Source organism: Desmodus rotundus, chromosome 11 (assembly GCF_022682495.2).
Source record: "Desmodus rotundus isolate HL8 chromosome 11, HLdesRot8A.1, whole genome shotgun sequence".
Classification (NCBI taxonomy): Eukaryota; Metazoa; Chordata; class Mammalia; order Chiroptera; family Phyllostomidae; genus Desmodus; species Desmodus rotundus.
Window position 1 is genome coordinate 59,765,323 of NC_071397.1, and position 16,039 is coordinate 59,781,361.

Here is a 16,039-nt window from a genome sequence, read left to right on the forward strand (position 1 = left end):
CTTAGGTCACTCAGAATCTTTTGTGGTTCCATATACATTTTTGGAATATTTGTTCTAGTTCTGTGAAATATGCCATTGACATTTTAACAGGAAATGTGTTGACTCTATATATTACTTTGGGTAGTATGGACATTTTAATGATGTTAATTCTTTCTATCCTTGAACACCATATATTCTTCCACTTCTTTGTATCTTTCTTAAGTATCTTCTAATTTTATGAGTATAAGTCTCTTACTTCTTGGGTGACCTTATTATTTTATTTTATTTTTTTTTTGCAATTGTAAATGTGTTTTTTTCTTAGTTCTCTTTCTGATAGTTCATTACTGGTGTATAAAAATACTGCTGATTTCTGAATATTAATTTTGTATCCTGCTACTTTAGTGAATTTATTTATCAATTCTAGTAGTTTTTTAGTGGAGTCTTTGGAGTTTTCTATATAGAGTATCATGTCACTGGAAAATAATGATAGTTTTACTTCTCCCTTAACAATTTAAATGCCTTTTAGTTCTTTTTCTTGTCTAATTGCTGTAGCTGAAACTTTCAATACTATTATGAATAAGACTGGTGAAAGCAGACATCATTATCCCGTTCCTGATGTTAAGGGAAAGGCTTTTTGTTTTTGCCATTGAATAGGATGTAGCCTGGGAGTTTTTCATATATGGCCTTTATTATGTTGAGGTATGTTTCCTCTAGTTGTACTTTGCTGAGAATTTTTATCACAGATGGGTGCTGGATTTTATCAAATGCCTTTTCTGAATCTATTGATATGATCATATGATTTTCATCCTTCATTTTGTTTACATGGTGTATCATGTTTATTGGTTTGCAAATACTGTACCAACCTTGCATCCCTGGAATAAATCCCACTTGGTCATGGGGTATGAGCTTATTTGTGGACCCTCTGGATCTAGCTTGCTAACATTTTGTTGATGATTTTAGCATCTACGTTCACCAAGGATATTGGCCTCTAATGTTCTTTGTAATGTCTTTGTCTGGTTTTGGAATTAGGATAATGCTGGTCTCATGAAAAGAACTTGGAATTCATTAGTTGTAATCCCTCCATTCAGATTCTCTGATTCTTCCTGATTCAGTTTTGAAAGATTGTATGTTTCTAGGAATTTATCCATTTCATCCAGATTGTCCAATTTGTTGGCATATAGTTGTTCAAAATACTTTCTTACAATCCTTTGTATTTCTTTGGTGTCAGTTGTTACTTCTCCTCTTTCATTTCTGATTTTATTTATTCGGGGCCTCTCTCTTTTTTTCTTGATGAGCCTCATTAAACATTTGTCGATGTCGTTTATCTTTTCAAAGAACCATGTAGTAATTTCATATTTCTCTGCATAAGAGGCCTCCTTACTGCTAAACAGTGTTATAGTCTGTGGGTCTTACGGTGCAAGCCTTAGTCTTCACTCGTTGTACCAGCCCTGGAAGAAATCACTGTTACAGCAGAAATGGAGTAACAGAGGTCCGTAGTCTGTCTCCCAAATCACTAAGAAGTAGCTAAATTATATTTAGTATACTCCAAGAGAGGGAACTGTATAACATATAACAGGAAAATATTTATTTAAAAAGTTAAAATGAAAAGTTTTAGTGTGTAAGAAGTCAAGGTGCACTTACGTGAACATTTCTTGTTTCACTTTGTGTGTGCGTGCGTGTGTTATGTGTGTTTTTAGAGCGGGGCGTGCATATGAGCACAAGCAGTACCAAAAAGGAAAACTCAAAGTGGAGAGATGGGAAGGAGGGCAGATCATTTTAAATGCTTATTCCCAATGTAAGCCTGTAGTGTCGGGGATCCATCCAGAGTCTCCATTAAATTTAACTTCATCTGTCCGAGGGTTCTGAGACAGATGATATTCTGCTGTACACTTACCATGGGAAAGAGTAAATTTAATTTTTACTCTAAAAGTCCTCAGCATGGATATCCTGGAAATTGTAATGAAAGAATAATGTCTTCTTGCTTGTGAAAGTCTTTCTTGCTTTTTGTTTCTCTTTCCTGTAACCTAACTCTACATGAAATTTTCTATCCAGCTTTGACTATTTCGCTTTTGTTCTCCCCTTCCCCACACCCTATCTTTGTTCTTTTCTTGTCACTTATTAATTTGTTCTTTGTCAAAAGTACTTCTTGCTTTTATTGAACACAATTTCCTAACCTTTATTTTTACTTGTAAAAGTTGAAGGGTGGCCCCGATCAGTGTGGCTCAGTGGGTTAGGTGTCGTCCCACAAAGCAAAAGTTTGCCAGTTCAATTCCAGGTCAGGGCACATGCCTGGGTTATGGGCCAGGTCCCAGATTCAGGGTGTGGGAGGCAGCCAATCAATGTTTCTCTCACATATCAATGTTTCTCTCCCTCCCTTCCACCTCTCTAAAAATAAATAAATAAAATCTTTTTTGTTTAATGTTGAAGGGTGAAGTCACTTAAAGCCCTGTAGTTTTGAAGCCATCCAACTAAAGCCATTTTTTAGAAATCTGTGCAGAAAATATTGTCCTTACTAATGGAAACACACACACACATGTGCTGTGAACCTGAAGTATCAGAAAGGTAACATGGCCCAATCATATCATTTGCAATACTGTAGGCTGAACTCATTCATTCTTCATCATGGCTGAACTGAAGTTCAGAAGTTAAGATCTTTCAGAAATCAACAAAGTGGGCTCTTGGGGAATCATAATTTTTTTTTAAAGTTACTTTTGTACAATACATCAATGACTACATTTTCGCAGGATGCACAGGTGAGTACATGTAGAAATATCTCGATCTGCTTTCTCCAATCAGATTCAGGCTGGGAGACAGCAGTAAACCGGAAGACTTCAAAGTCTGTGAGCCAGCAGCTGCGTCAGGCAGAATCTTCACTCAGGCCGAATAGAACTGCAGATTCTTGAGCATGCGAAGTCTTGTGCAGAAAAGACTTTCATTCTCTTTTTGTTTTGTTGAGACCTTACCATGTTCATAGTCATCTCCAAGAGTGCTGGTAACTCCCTTTGGAAGAGAGGATGAACATTACTAATTCTTTAGTAACAGCAAATGCCATACGTCGTGCTCTAAGTCCCCGTGCTAGGTGTGGGGATGCAGGCAGGACATTTTTCCTGCTCTTGAGTGGCTTATATTCCACTGTGTAATGAAAAGGTGGGAAACATATGAATGACTTATTTTTAAACAGTATGTTAGTTACATTTTCAAATAATATGCTCAACATATTTTTCTTCAACCTCCAAACATGATTTTATGTGACATACTTCGAAATTTAAAGCAATGACCCCAATAGGTAATCTGGGGGGAAAAATGCAGTAAGCACACTATTTTGCCCATGTGTCTAGACATTTTGGTATATTAATAATCTGGTAGTATATTAACAATTTATCCTGTATTTTCTGATTTTTTCCTGCCCAGCAGTTGAGGAGGTAGCAGAGATCTCTGGTATTATGCGAATGTATGTAACAATACTAGTGGCAGCTACTGGTAACAGGTGTGGCCACACCGAGAAGGCTGAGAATCACAGAACAGCACTGCAGCCAGTGGTGCCTAGGCCTCCACACCCCGCCTGGCATCCGGCCTTGCCATAGGTGCTTACACACGTCCTGTAACAAGTCATGTTTAAAGGAGCCAATAAGAGCGCTCTAACACAGATCCCTTCACACAACCCGTGGACCATTCCCCAAATAGCCCTGTCGTGGGCTGCACTCACCCAGTAGGATGTGGGTGACAGGAGGTTCTGCAGAGTGGGGAGGGCAGCTGCCTTAAGGAAGGTAGGCAGAAAGTACATGGTAAAAAGATAACTAGCACATAGTAAAAAAGATACAGAGGAATTCCCAGGATTGCCTGGTTCTGCTGTAGTCTGAGAACCCCCAGGACCCTGCCCGTCCCCCGAGGGGAGCCTGGGGAGCAGACTGGGGGAGCAGGAAGAAGACTGATGGGCCCTCATGGCCTCTTTGGAAAACACTCCACGTCCTGACAGGTTATTGTCAAGGTTGAAGGAGAAGGTGTTGAGTCCATGGACTCCTTTTCTAGGTTTAGGACTCCAAGGGCAAAGGCTCCTACTTAAGGAGGGGCTTGCTGCTACTCTCTGGACAACTCCCAGGCCAGCTGGTTTTTTTGTTCTCATTCTTTTTCATTGAACGCTGGAAAGAAGCAATTCCTGGCTAAACACTGCTCAGAGGATCCTGCACAGAGATTTGATGCTGGAGATCCCAGGGATCTACCCAGCCCTTTGGGGGAAGACTGCATTCCCCTATGAATAAGGACCTAGCCTTTGAAATGATTTGAGTTATTGACTAAGAACTATACACTATGTACTTTAGCCACATGGAATGTGTTTCTGCTCTTTATTTCCCAGGGAAAAGTTTTGTTTTCAAATCAACTTTATTAAGATGTTTATATATAAAAAATTGTACCCATTTTAAGTGGACAGGTTGATGAGTTTGGAAAGATGTGTGCATGAGTGTAACCATCACCACAATCAAGATATAGAACTCTGCCGCCACTCCCCCAAGTTCCCTTGTGCCTCTTTCCAGTCACACCTCTCCCCCCACCCTGCCCTGAGGCCAGCACCGATCTACTTTCCATGATTACAGATTACATCTGCATTGTCTAGAACATCATATAAATGGAGCTATACAGTATGTCACCTTTGAGTCTCGCTTCTTTTACTTAGTACAGTATAACGCTTTTGAGGCTTATCCATGTTGTTGCATTTCAGAAGTTCCGTCCTTTTGTTGCTCAGTAGCCTCCTGTTGTATGGATGTACCACCATTTATCCACTCACCAGCTGGTGGACATACGAGTTGTTTCCAGTGTTTACTCTTATGAATGAAGCAGCTGTGAACATTCATGTGTAAACAAAATTCTGCAATTCTAGCAAGTTCAATAGACAGAGCAGCTTGGCAGGTGATACATTGACAGCCTGTTGGCCCAGGGTGAGGAGAGGAGTGGGCATAGAAAGGAGTTAGGTAGTTGATAAAGCTGAGTTCCCAAGAGTAACTGGTTTTGTAAAATGCAGTGATAGCCAAAGTTGAAAAAAAAAGTGCCTGTACCGAGCAGAGAGGACTGCCGACCAGGCATCTTTCAGTCAGTCGTGTGGGAAAAGTGGATTGCTACATCCCTGGCAGGACAGAAGAACACATACGCTTAGTTGTTTTCTTTTGAACTGGAGCCAATGGACTCAAACCAATTTCTTCTGGCTACTTCGTCAGGATATGTTTGAAGGCCTGTTCAGGCAGCAAAGAACTCCACCTCCAGAGTTAGGAGGACAGCTTGTTGTGGGACCTTGGGCAGGGATAAGTAACCTTGGCAAATGAGCCTAAAAAGACTGCCTACCTTAAGGGCTGTTAGGATGATTGGATGAAAATCTATATAAATCACTTAGCAAGTGTCTGCTGCATAAAGAGTGTTCTGTCGGCACAAATTACAGTGTTATGTTTAAAATTCATGTAGAATCCAAATATATTTCTTAGGAAGTTGAAATATACTAATGTATTTTTAATAAGATGGTGAATTCTTCCTATGTTATTTATATAACCATTGAAGGATTGCATTATTAATCCAACTCTGGTTAGATTTTGGAAGCACATCAGTGGCTGCAACTGTGGTTCATTTCCTCACGCTGCAGCTGTCTTTTAGTTCCAAAGCTCCCACCAGGTGCTTCTCAAACCAGAAGATTGGAGTTTGTCAGTAAATTTGGTTGGTGAGCGCCTCCTCAGGACCCTATTCTTGGTGTGTGTGGCTCACTGCACCTCCACAGCCTCCGAAAGGTGTCCCTGTGGCGGAGTGGAAGGAGCAGTGCTGGAAGCTGAGGATTTGGATTTGAATCCTGACTTTATTGGCCCCACTTCCATCCCCAACACACTTTGTCTCTTCCCCATCCAAACTTCGCTTGCTACATTTCTACAATGGGCTGACAGCACCTCACTAGGCTGCCGCAGAATTTCCTGAAGTCGCAGCGCCAAGACCGCCTCAATGCATGTTTGTTAGTCCCATGCTTTATCTTAGTCTTTCTTATGTCCCACCATGGCCAAAGTCCACTGGCTGCATGTAACTCAAACGAAACCGAGACGCTTTAAGGAGTGATTGAGGAATCTCCCTCTAAAAAGTCAGTATTGTAAAAGCTGCGCTGAATGTTCCAGAAAAGGTGGGGCTCAAGTTAGCTCCTGGGTTTTAAGTCGAAGAAGTAAATTGGAACCACGCGTGTGGTCTTGGTTTCAGTGCGGTCCTTACCCGGAATATTCTTCCCTCCGCTAGGATCCAGGGCTGGGCTTGTCGCTCCCGCTCCAATTCTCCATCCCCTTCCTGCCCGCCCACCGGTGCCTGGAGCCGGCAAACCCCGGCCCGCCGCGGCGCCCATTGGTTGGTTAGCTGTTATTGATCTGGTTGGAGAGCGTTCCAGGTTTCCGGCGCAGGCACCAGGTGCTGACCGTTTTGCCTGAGGCTATGTAAGAGAAACAGGTTTTTCCTCTTCCAGGGACCTGTGCGGATTATTACTGGCTACGCAGGCCCTCTCCTTTTGGGTGGGTGGGGTCCTGGGGACCCCCTGTGCGCCAGGTGTCCAGCTGGCCGGGGGCTGCACTGAGCCCCGCGCTTCACCGTCCACCTGTGCTCCCCGCGCGAGCGCAGGGGATGCGAAGGCTGTCGCCCTGGACTTTTGCCCTCCTTTCCCGTGTACTCCCGCCGTATTGACACTCCTGGGGACTTCTCGCGGGAAAGAGCCCAGAGGGCGACCTCGGGAGTAGTCGGATCGGTTAGACCTGGGGATCAGTCGGCGTTTGAATGCCCGCGTGCTCTCCCATTGGAGGAGCGCGGGCCCGGCCCACCGGGAACTGCGGGTTTGGCCAAAGGCGGGCTCAGGTGCTCCAATCCCCGTTTTCTTATTTTCTTTGGAAATTGTGTTGAACCCAGGTGGCTTCTTAGTGTACTAAAGGAGAACACTGTCAGTACTGTTTTTCCTCACCTTCGTTACCTCAAAAAGGAAAAAAACCCCTAAACCCATCGGTTTCATGAAAAATTCTGCCTTAAGATATCTTGTGTGTGTGTGTGTGTGTGTGTGAGTGTTTACGGCTGCCCTGTACTCAAGCATGGCTGTTTGAGGAATTAAGCATTGCATTTTTACTGAGGAAGGAGGTAAAGAGCTAGAGCTAGAGAGACCTGGGAATTTTTTACTTTGTATGTGTGAGTATTGGACCGTGCGAATTTTCCTTTGAAACGCAAGAGTAGTTAAAATAGATGTTATTCTAAGTAGCACCAAACAGATGGCTTTAAGGAAAAAATTTAAAAGTAAGGTCAGTTTTTGTTGGGGTGCATGTAACAAAAACTCATATTTCATTTTCATTTAGATACCCTGGTCTATTATCGTTTTGGTTTGTAGTTCCATAAGGTACTTAGTACTAAAGAGAAAGAAAATAGCACGGATTTTCATATTTTCTCTCCCCAATTCTGTTTTATTTTTCAGTCCAGAGCACAACCAGCAGAAGAGAACAAAAGGAAGCCAGTTCTGGGGAAACTTGGCAATCTGTTCACGGCGGGAAGGAGAAGGAACACCAGAAACGGGCTAGAGAGTCCCACCCGCTCAAACGCCAAATCAGCCTCTCCCAAAGATGTGACCTCTCCCCAGCTCCTTGAAAGAGAGGACGAGAAGAGGAAATCGCAGGGCAGCCAACCAAAGCAAGCCGACGAGTGTGAGGACGGCCTCCCCCGGGAGAAGCCCCAGGAGCCGGAGGGCGAGCCCTCTAACACCTGTGTCCAAGTAGCCGCCCCTGACGCCGAGCGGTCACCTTGCTCGAGCAGCCACGCAGCGGCGGCTGTGCAACTGTGCCATGACAGTGATTCACCGCAAGCAGAACCTCTGGGCTCAGGTGGAGAGCCCTTCCCAGATGCCTGCGCCGCTGCCAAGCAGCTGCATTCCTCACCGCAGAGTTGCCCCAGGCAAGAGAACGCAGAGACGCTAGCCGGCATTCCGGGGGAGGACGCTTCCTCCTGCGCGGCTCCGGAACAGCAGACCGCCCAGGGTGCGGGGGGTGTGCCGGGGTCGCCCGCTGGGGAGCGACCCGCGAGGGGTGCCGAAGGAGGCTCTCTGGGGCCCCAAGACGCGCGCAGCCAGCCCCCGGAGGACGCATCTGCGCCGCCAGGTGACCCTTCTGCCCAGGGCTCAGAGGACCGGGCCGGCTCCGCACAAGCCGCCGAGGAAGCCGGGCCCGGAGGACCAGAGTGCCGGCCCGGCGAGCGCGCCCATCCCGCCAAAGTGTTAACTTTGGACATCTTCTTGAGTAAGACCGAGGTGGCGCAGGTGGACGAGCCGGTCATCGTCACTCCCGGGGCAGAAGACTGCAGCGATCTCGACGACATGGATAAGAGGGCGAGCGGCCGCCGGTCGGGGAGGCGGAGGAAGTCGCAGAAATCCAGCGACTCCCCGGGCCCGGACGCGGCGCTGCCGGACAGCGCGGCGCGGGACGACGCGGTGTTCGACTACGAGGTGGCGCCAAACGCCGCCGCCGAGAACGGCTCCGCGGAAAAGAAAGTGAAATCTCCGCGCGCCGCCCCGGACGCGAGTCCGGAGTCCAAGACCAGCGCCGGCTCCAAAGGGCAGCCCCGGGGGGAGTCGGAGCGCGGCAAACAGCCTCTGCCGGCCACGTCCCCCGCCAAGAAGAGGGGCAAGAGCCGCGTCTCCGAAGCTGTGCCCATTCCGCCGGCCGGAGGCCCACGGGCTCCTGCCAAGGAGTCCCCGCCCAAGAGGTCGCCGGCGCCCGACTCCAGCCCCGCCGCCAAGGCTGTTGCAGGGGAGAACGGGGAGGAGGCGTCCCGCGTCGTCCCCCGCGAGCTCACGGTCAAGAGCAGCGCTCTGCTGCCCGAGATCAAGCCGGAGCACAAGAGGGGACCACTCGCCAACCACTTCGACAGCCGGGGAGAAGGAAGTCGGAGCAAAGAGCTGGGCAGATGGTCTGGAGCTGCCGACGCCGATGGCTGGAAGCCCAGGAACCATTTCGGGGCGGACAGGTCGACCGTGACCACTAAAGTAACCCTGTAAGTAGCTGCGGAGTGGGTGCGGGGCGGGTGCGGGCGAGCGGAGCACGTGCTGGGCGGCTGGTCGGAGAAGCGCGGGGTCTTTGTGTCTGTGGAAGAACTGCCTGTGCGCTGAATTTGTCCTTCTGTGCTGTGGTTAAGGTTTATGAAGATGACACATTCGGGGGCATAATTGGTTGTTGATTCCGGTTTTACGTGAGATTTAATTAAATGAGTGTAAAAATGAGATCTCTCTTGAGGCTCAGTGTTAACAGAAGCGATAGAGCGGACTAGATGGCATGACATCATAAGCTAATTCTATTCTTTATTACAAATGTACACTGGTATTCTTGGATAGAACGTATTTAAAACGCACATGCAGTGAATTTGAAAACATGGAGCGAGCACTAATGTGTTCAGTATGTCCCAACGGCTTTGACATGTGTGAGTTTAAGAGTATCTACAGAACCTTTTATGGAACTTGGTGCATTATTTGCCTAAGCATAAAAAACAAACTCTTACACAAGTATCTTGGTTGCTTCTTCCCCTTTATAATGTTAGGGAGTCTGGTAATATTTTTGCCTCCAAGTTGAAAAGTAATATTCAGTTATTGAAATGAAGAAAGGTCAAAATAGAAAAAGGAAAAAACAGCAACAACAAAAAAAAGAAAGAAAAGAAAAGAAAAGAAAAAATGTTAGCGTTCTTACCGGGAGACCACTTGCTAAGTGAAAAGACAAGTTAGAAGAATCAAGCTCAGCAACAGACTGACTACTTGCTGTTAAGTTGATTGATTTTCAAACGTTACCAAGTACCTTTTGTGCGTGGTGCTGTGCTATGAACTATGGGGGGAAATCACAACTGTGATTCACTATCTTCCCCTTGAAAAGTTTATGTCCCAGTCTGGAACACGAGATGCTGACAAGTCGAATAACAATATGAAGTGATACCTGGTTAAACTGCCAGTGGATATTACTGTCCATAAAGGCTGGGGGTGTGCAAAAGGAAGAAGAAAATCCCGGTTGGAGGACTTGGAGGACTGTGCTTTGCTGATGATGTGAATGGTATGGGCGGGACAGGATAGGGAGGTACTAAGAAACTCTTAGATCCTCCCGCTTCCCACCCTCTCCCTCCTCCATCTCCCAGTCAGCACTGGTGAAAAAGGAGTATCTAAACTACTGAAGTTTTTCCTGCATTCACACATGTATTAAAAGGGCTGGTATTTTCACAACATTATCATTCTTAAACCCAATGGTCCATTCTATTTGACTTCTTGGATAAGTAACCTTTAAAGTAGAAGGTCTGTTTAGTAAACACATGAGGGGAAAGTCTGCTTAATGAATAACTTGAGCTACCTCACTAGCTTCAAACCTGGAGACCTTTGATATAGTCAGCTGTTTATGCTGCAAGGGCAGCATTGGAGAAATAACCTGAGTGAATGATGCCCATTATTTGTAGGAGGCCGGCGTGCCAACATTCAGACCTAAGTGTGAGCCTTAGAGAAATGTTCCAGTGTGCCTGGTTAAGGACGCTTCAGCTCCCCTGTCTCCCAATAGGAATACACCAGTGGAAAAACCAGAAATGTTGCCCTGTTGAGGGACGGGGCAAACGAGCCTAGGGAAGCAGATCTCACAATGAAACTCTTCATGTGCTGACACCAGCAATAGAACTAAACCAAGTGGCTTTCTCAGTACTAATTACTTTCCACCTAAAATTTTTCCTTTGCCAGGCACTGTTTATTTAATTTTGTTTTCCACAGGGCCTCACACACAGTGAATTGGCGAACTATTGAAATAGAAAATTAATAATTATTTCTAGTCCTTTTCTGTTTGATGGGGCTTTTTCAAACTCTTTAATTTCCCCCTATTGCCTTTAAAGAAAAGATGTTATTCAGATTATTTAAAAAAAAACCAATTTGAATCTGAAGTTTCAGAGTTAAACTGTATATTTCCTCAAAAATAATGACTATGCACCAGCACGTTTCTTGAAGCTGTTAGAAAAATTGTCTTCAGTTCTCTACAACGGAGTGTTGAGGTTCCTAAAATGATATATTTAAAATAAGGAGAATTTTCCTCTCATATTATAGTCATACCTTTTTAGCCTCCATCATTTTCCCCTCTCACATTACCATGAAGGCATTACAACAGGAGTTATGGGAGTCTTTTAATCACTTTGAGCTGGGTAATTGTAGTGACTCTTGGTAGCAAGAAGTTAATAGCAGGACAGTTGGGTTGTAAAATACATTTTGAGCTTGGTGTAAATCTTTAATGTGCAGATGTGTTTCCTGTCTTTAAGGCAGCCTGTTGGCTAACCTGTAGCATCTTCCGCTTACATCACAAGATGCACTTTGATGTTTGACTGTTCCCAGAGATGATGACTGAGGATTTGTTAAATGTGAGATGATTAGAAATGGAATGCTTACAAATGCTGTCAGTTAATGAGGGATGTTCACATACCAGGGATTTGTTAAAGGTATATTTAAATGGGCCTGGTATGTGTCTATACCTTTAACAAATCCCTGGTATGTGAACATCCCTCATTAACTGATAGCATTTGTAAGCATTCCATTTCTAATCATCTCACTGGTTTTAACATTTTATCTTTAAGGAAGTGCTGATAAGTTAATGTGCTTTTAAATTGACTATATGGGCCCACCATGTGGGAGCCTAGATCCCTTGTGGAGGTATTGAGGAAAGCAATGCCTGGGAGAAATGAGTGAGACTCTATCAAATTTAGCATTTAAGTAAAATTTTAAATAATGAAAATCTAAATTCTTCATGCTGCATGTGGGAAGGACTTCTCAAGTTTTCTCATTTTATCCAGAGGGATAAGATGTCCCACCAAGAGTCATACTGCCCGTTCCTCCAAAACGCTGCTGAGGCCCGACCTTCTTGAAGGACAGGGAGTCCATGCCAGTGACAGTGCTTCTCCGCTTTGTGTTCTCATTATCGTGGTGGCCTCATAAAGTGTGATTACTTTATCTTCTAGATCTCATGATAAATCATGGACTCCTTGAGTCGTAATGCTGGAAAGAGCCAGAGGAGGTCACTGAGGCGAGTCTTGCGGGACCGTTTCTGGGGAAGCAGAACAGTAGAGCGGTCCAGAGCATGGACCCGAAACCAGAACACCGGCCTTCAGATCATGGCCCTGTCCTCACTAGTTGTGCAACCTCAGGCAAATTATTTACCTTCCCTAAGTCTCAACTTCCTCATCTTCAAAGAGAATGTATAAAACTGTACACTAGGCAAGCCATAGAGGTATTTCTCAGGTGCTTGGACATCAGTGAATTTTAATGGTTATTATCTCCTCCATTTTATAAACCACTAGACCAATGGTTTGGACATTTTTGGTTTTGTTTGTTTTTTAGCTTTCTAGGAAAGCTAAAAAAGTATATATAGGAAATATAGGAAATTTTATATATGCTTCTGGGAAAGCATATATAAAAGTGATGTATAAAACACAGAAGTAAGAGTGATTCTTACTGAAAGGAGGGATGCTGGCTAAGAGCCGCACGCCTCAGTCTCCACTGTCCCCAGCTGCAGCCCTTGAAGGGAATTCCAGGGGTTACTTCAACCATAACTGGAGGGAGGGGGGAGTCCAGGGGAGAAGGAACCAACTCTGTTCTAAACTCTCTAGTTTTTCTTTGTTTGCAGACAGAGAAGGTAGATAGAGTTCAGAGAGTTGCAGTGACTTCACCAAGTACACACATAATTAGTGGAAGAGCCAGGACCAGAGCCTGCTAACGTCAAACTGAGAACATTTTGTTTCTCAGAAAGAAAAAATGTGTACATTCGAAGACTTGTGATTACCATTGGGGGCAATTATACCCAAGAGACAAGAATGAGAGGGGAGACTCTCTGCCCAAGAAATGGTGACAAAACCAACAATTGAGTCATTGATGAGTAAATCATGGCACATTCACATGATGGACTCTTATGCTGACAATAAGAAAACTTTTCAAATGATTTTTCTGTTAGATATAGGGTTAAGCAATCTTATTTTTAAAGGCAAGATACCAAATTCTATGAATAGAATGATCTTAATTCTATTGAAAATATTTAACTGCATATAAAAAGGCTGTACATATACTGAATTGTTAACAGAGATATTATATCTGAGTAGTAGGATCATGAGTGATTTTTCATTTGTATATTTTCCAAATTTTCTATAGTGAGCATACTTATATAATTAGAGAAAAATTTTGTGGGGGGTGGATGAAGGGAATACAATATCCAAAGAGGTAAATAATAGATAAATATTTTTTATAATCTAGCATTTTGAGATAATGTAAAAAAAGTTATGACAAAATGAAATTATAGTTTATGTTTAGAGAAATCACTTACGTATTTAAAGTCTGGAAGCACGTTAAATATTTAAATTTGTTCTAATGTTCTTCAGACCCTAAAACATTTTCTACCTAGTGTGAAGCACTGTGCGAACCTACTAGGTACTTGATAAACTTGTTAACCTCCCACATCTAGACTTTCTTAGTTACGTAACTTTCTCATCCCTCACATAGAAGCAAAACACTGATTAAAAAAAAAGTGTATTTAGGATTGTTTAAAAATAGTTTCATATTTTACAGAGTTACATATCAGAAAGATGTTGGCTTTTTATAGTTTTGTAATAAATTGGTATGTTCACTTTTTCACTAGGTCAGTAACTTTATCATATTGCTTTTTTCTTGCAGCCCTGCCAGGCCCAAACACGTGGAACTAAATTTTAAAAACCCCAAGAATCTGGACAGTTTGGGAAATGAGCATAATCCATTTAGCCAGCCAGTTCATAAAGGAAACACTGCCACCAAAATCTCCTTATTTGAAAACAAACGGGCAAACAGTAGCCCAAGACACAGTGATATTCGAGGCACAAGGAACACCCTTGCTTCTAACAAGACATTTGTCGGGAGGGCGAAGCTGAATTTAGCCAAAAAAGGCAAGGAGATGGACCAACCTGAAAAAAAAGTAATGCCAAATCGTCACCAGAATGGTGTCCTGGGGAAGGAAACTTCTGCAGAAACCAAAGTTACTCTCCCTGAAGAGGAGATTCTCCCAGCGACCAGCAGTCCCAGTATAAGAGGCATAGAAGGGGAGCCTACTCGGGGTCAAGCTGCTGGTTGTGAGCTTAAACGGGATGACCAGGCAGTTGTTCATATAGACGCTGGCTGCCCTCCTGAACCAGAGGCTACTGCTCTGATTCCTGTCCAGGACCACAAACTCCTGGGAGAAGACGACTCAAAGGCTGCTGACAGCAAAAGACTTGTACTTGAAAATAGCACTGAAACAGCACAAGACATCCCTGCCATTCTTGATACCAGAGATCCACCAACAGCTGCACCAGAGCCACAGGATACGTTTTCTGACTCGCTGCCCCCAGCTGAGTCACGCAATCAGCCTTGTTCACTGCCTGCACCCGTTCCTGTGGCAGTTCCCAGAGACACAGGTGCTGAAGCTCCCGTAAGCAACTTTCCATGCACCGATCTGAAAGTGTTAGAAAACCATAGTGGAGGTATTTTGCCTGAGTCTCATCCGGATAATGAGAAAATGGCCCCCTCCACACTTGGAGGAGAGGGAGAAGCAAGCCCGCCTTTGTCCACAGAGCACAGCCCAGAAGTTGTGGGAACTGAGAGTCCGTCCAAGGTCCTTGTCCAGGTCAGGTCCTTTGTTCTTCCCGTGGAGAGCACCCAGGACGTGAGCTCCCAGATCATCTCAGATAGTACTGAAGTCAGAGAAGTGCAGTTGCCAAGTTGTCACAATAATGAACTTGAAGTGGTTTCCGTTGCAAGTTGTGCTCCCCAGAAAGAGGAAGTCCTGGGCAATAAGAGCACACCACCCAAACACATTCATTGTGAAGAGGAACATGTAGCAAAATCTGGCCCTCAAGTCATGCCGCTGGAGTCAGAGAAAACTCTAACTATCCAGGCTCCAAGTCAGGAGAACGGAACGCCCCTGGTAGTTGGTTCCAGTCCCACTCACTCCCCTGCCAGCAGAAATTTAGAGACTCCTCGAAGACCAGGTCAAGATGTTGTGAATGGCCAGGATAGCCCTGCGTGTGTCTTGAATGTTTCTGCTGGTAGTGATGATAGTGTATTTGATTCTTCTTCGGATATGGAAAAATTCACTGAAATAATCAAAAATATGGACAGCACAGTTTGTGTGCCTCAGAAAAAAAAGAAAGCCAGGGTGCCAAACTCCCCTACCCCTCACTTTTTCATGCCTCCTATTCATGAGGACAATTTGGAAAAGGTGTTTGATCCCAACGTGTTTACCTTTGGTTTGGGGAAGAAAAAAGGAAGCCAGCCGGAAATGTCACCAGCCTTACAGTTGATGCAGAATCTAGGCACAAAATCCACACTGAGGCCCAAACGTACATCCACCGAACAGAGTATCTTCTTCAAGTCCTCACATGCTCACACTAACGGGAAAGATGCCCCTCTGGCGACTCCAGAACTAAATGACAAAGAGAACAGGGATGTCACAAATGGTGGAGTGAAGAGATCCAGGCTAGAAAAAAGTGCGCTCTTCTCAAGCATGCTATCTTCTGTACCACAAGGCAAAATCTTTTCTCCCTCGGTAACATCAGTCAGTACCATGACCACAACTTTCAGCTCTTCTCAGAACACTTCCCTTTCTCGGTCTTCTGCGTCACAGCCTGTGGCTGAGGGTGCCCCACCCTGCGCTGCAGATAAAGAACAGCCACACCTTCCGCCCGACAGCTTCTTAAAGGTCTTCAATTTCGACTCGTCAAATGCATCTCATTCAGGCTTGAAAAGTCCAAGCTACATGGAAAAATACCTGCAGAAAGAGGAAACCCAGAAAGACCTAGATTCACGAAGCAACCTACACTTGCCAGAAACTAAGTTTTCTGAATTTTCAAAACTGAAGAACAGTGAAGATCCGGAAAAGGCGAGTCACATTGGAAGCACTCTTACATCGAACCTGCCGAACCGTGGGAGCAGTGACACAGACATCCTGGGTCTTTTCAAGTCCAGATGGTCCGACTCAAACCTTTCTTTCCCTGGAATGTCATTATCAGACCCAACAGTAAGTAGCGACAT

At 44.6% G+C, this 16,039-nt stretch overlaps 1 protein-coding gene across 1 annotated transcript in view; it reads left to right on the plus strand.

Annotated features, from left to right (window-relative positions):
• Positions 1 to 16,039, plus strand: part of CRYBG1 (crystallin beta-gamma domain containing 1) — a 177,718-nt gene that overhangs the window by 123,583 nt on the left and 38,096 nt on the right. Inside the window, exons 3-4 of the mRNA XM_053913580.2 lie at positions 7,439 to 9,006; positions 13,673 to 16,025. Coding sequence (XP_053769555.1) covers positions 7,439 to 9,006; positions 13,673 to 16,025 — 3,921 coding nt within the window. The remainder of the gene's footprint in view (positions 1 to 7,438; positions 9,007 to 13,672; positions 16,026 to 16,039) is intronic.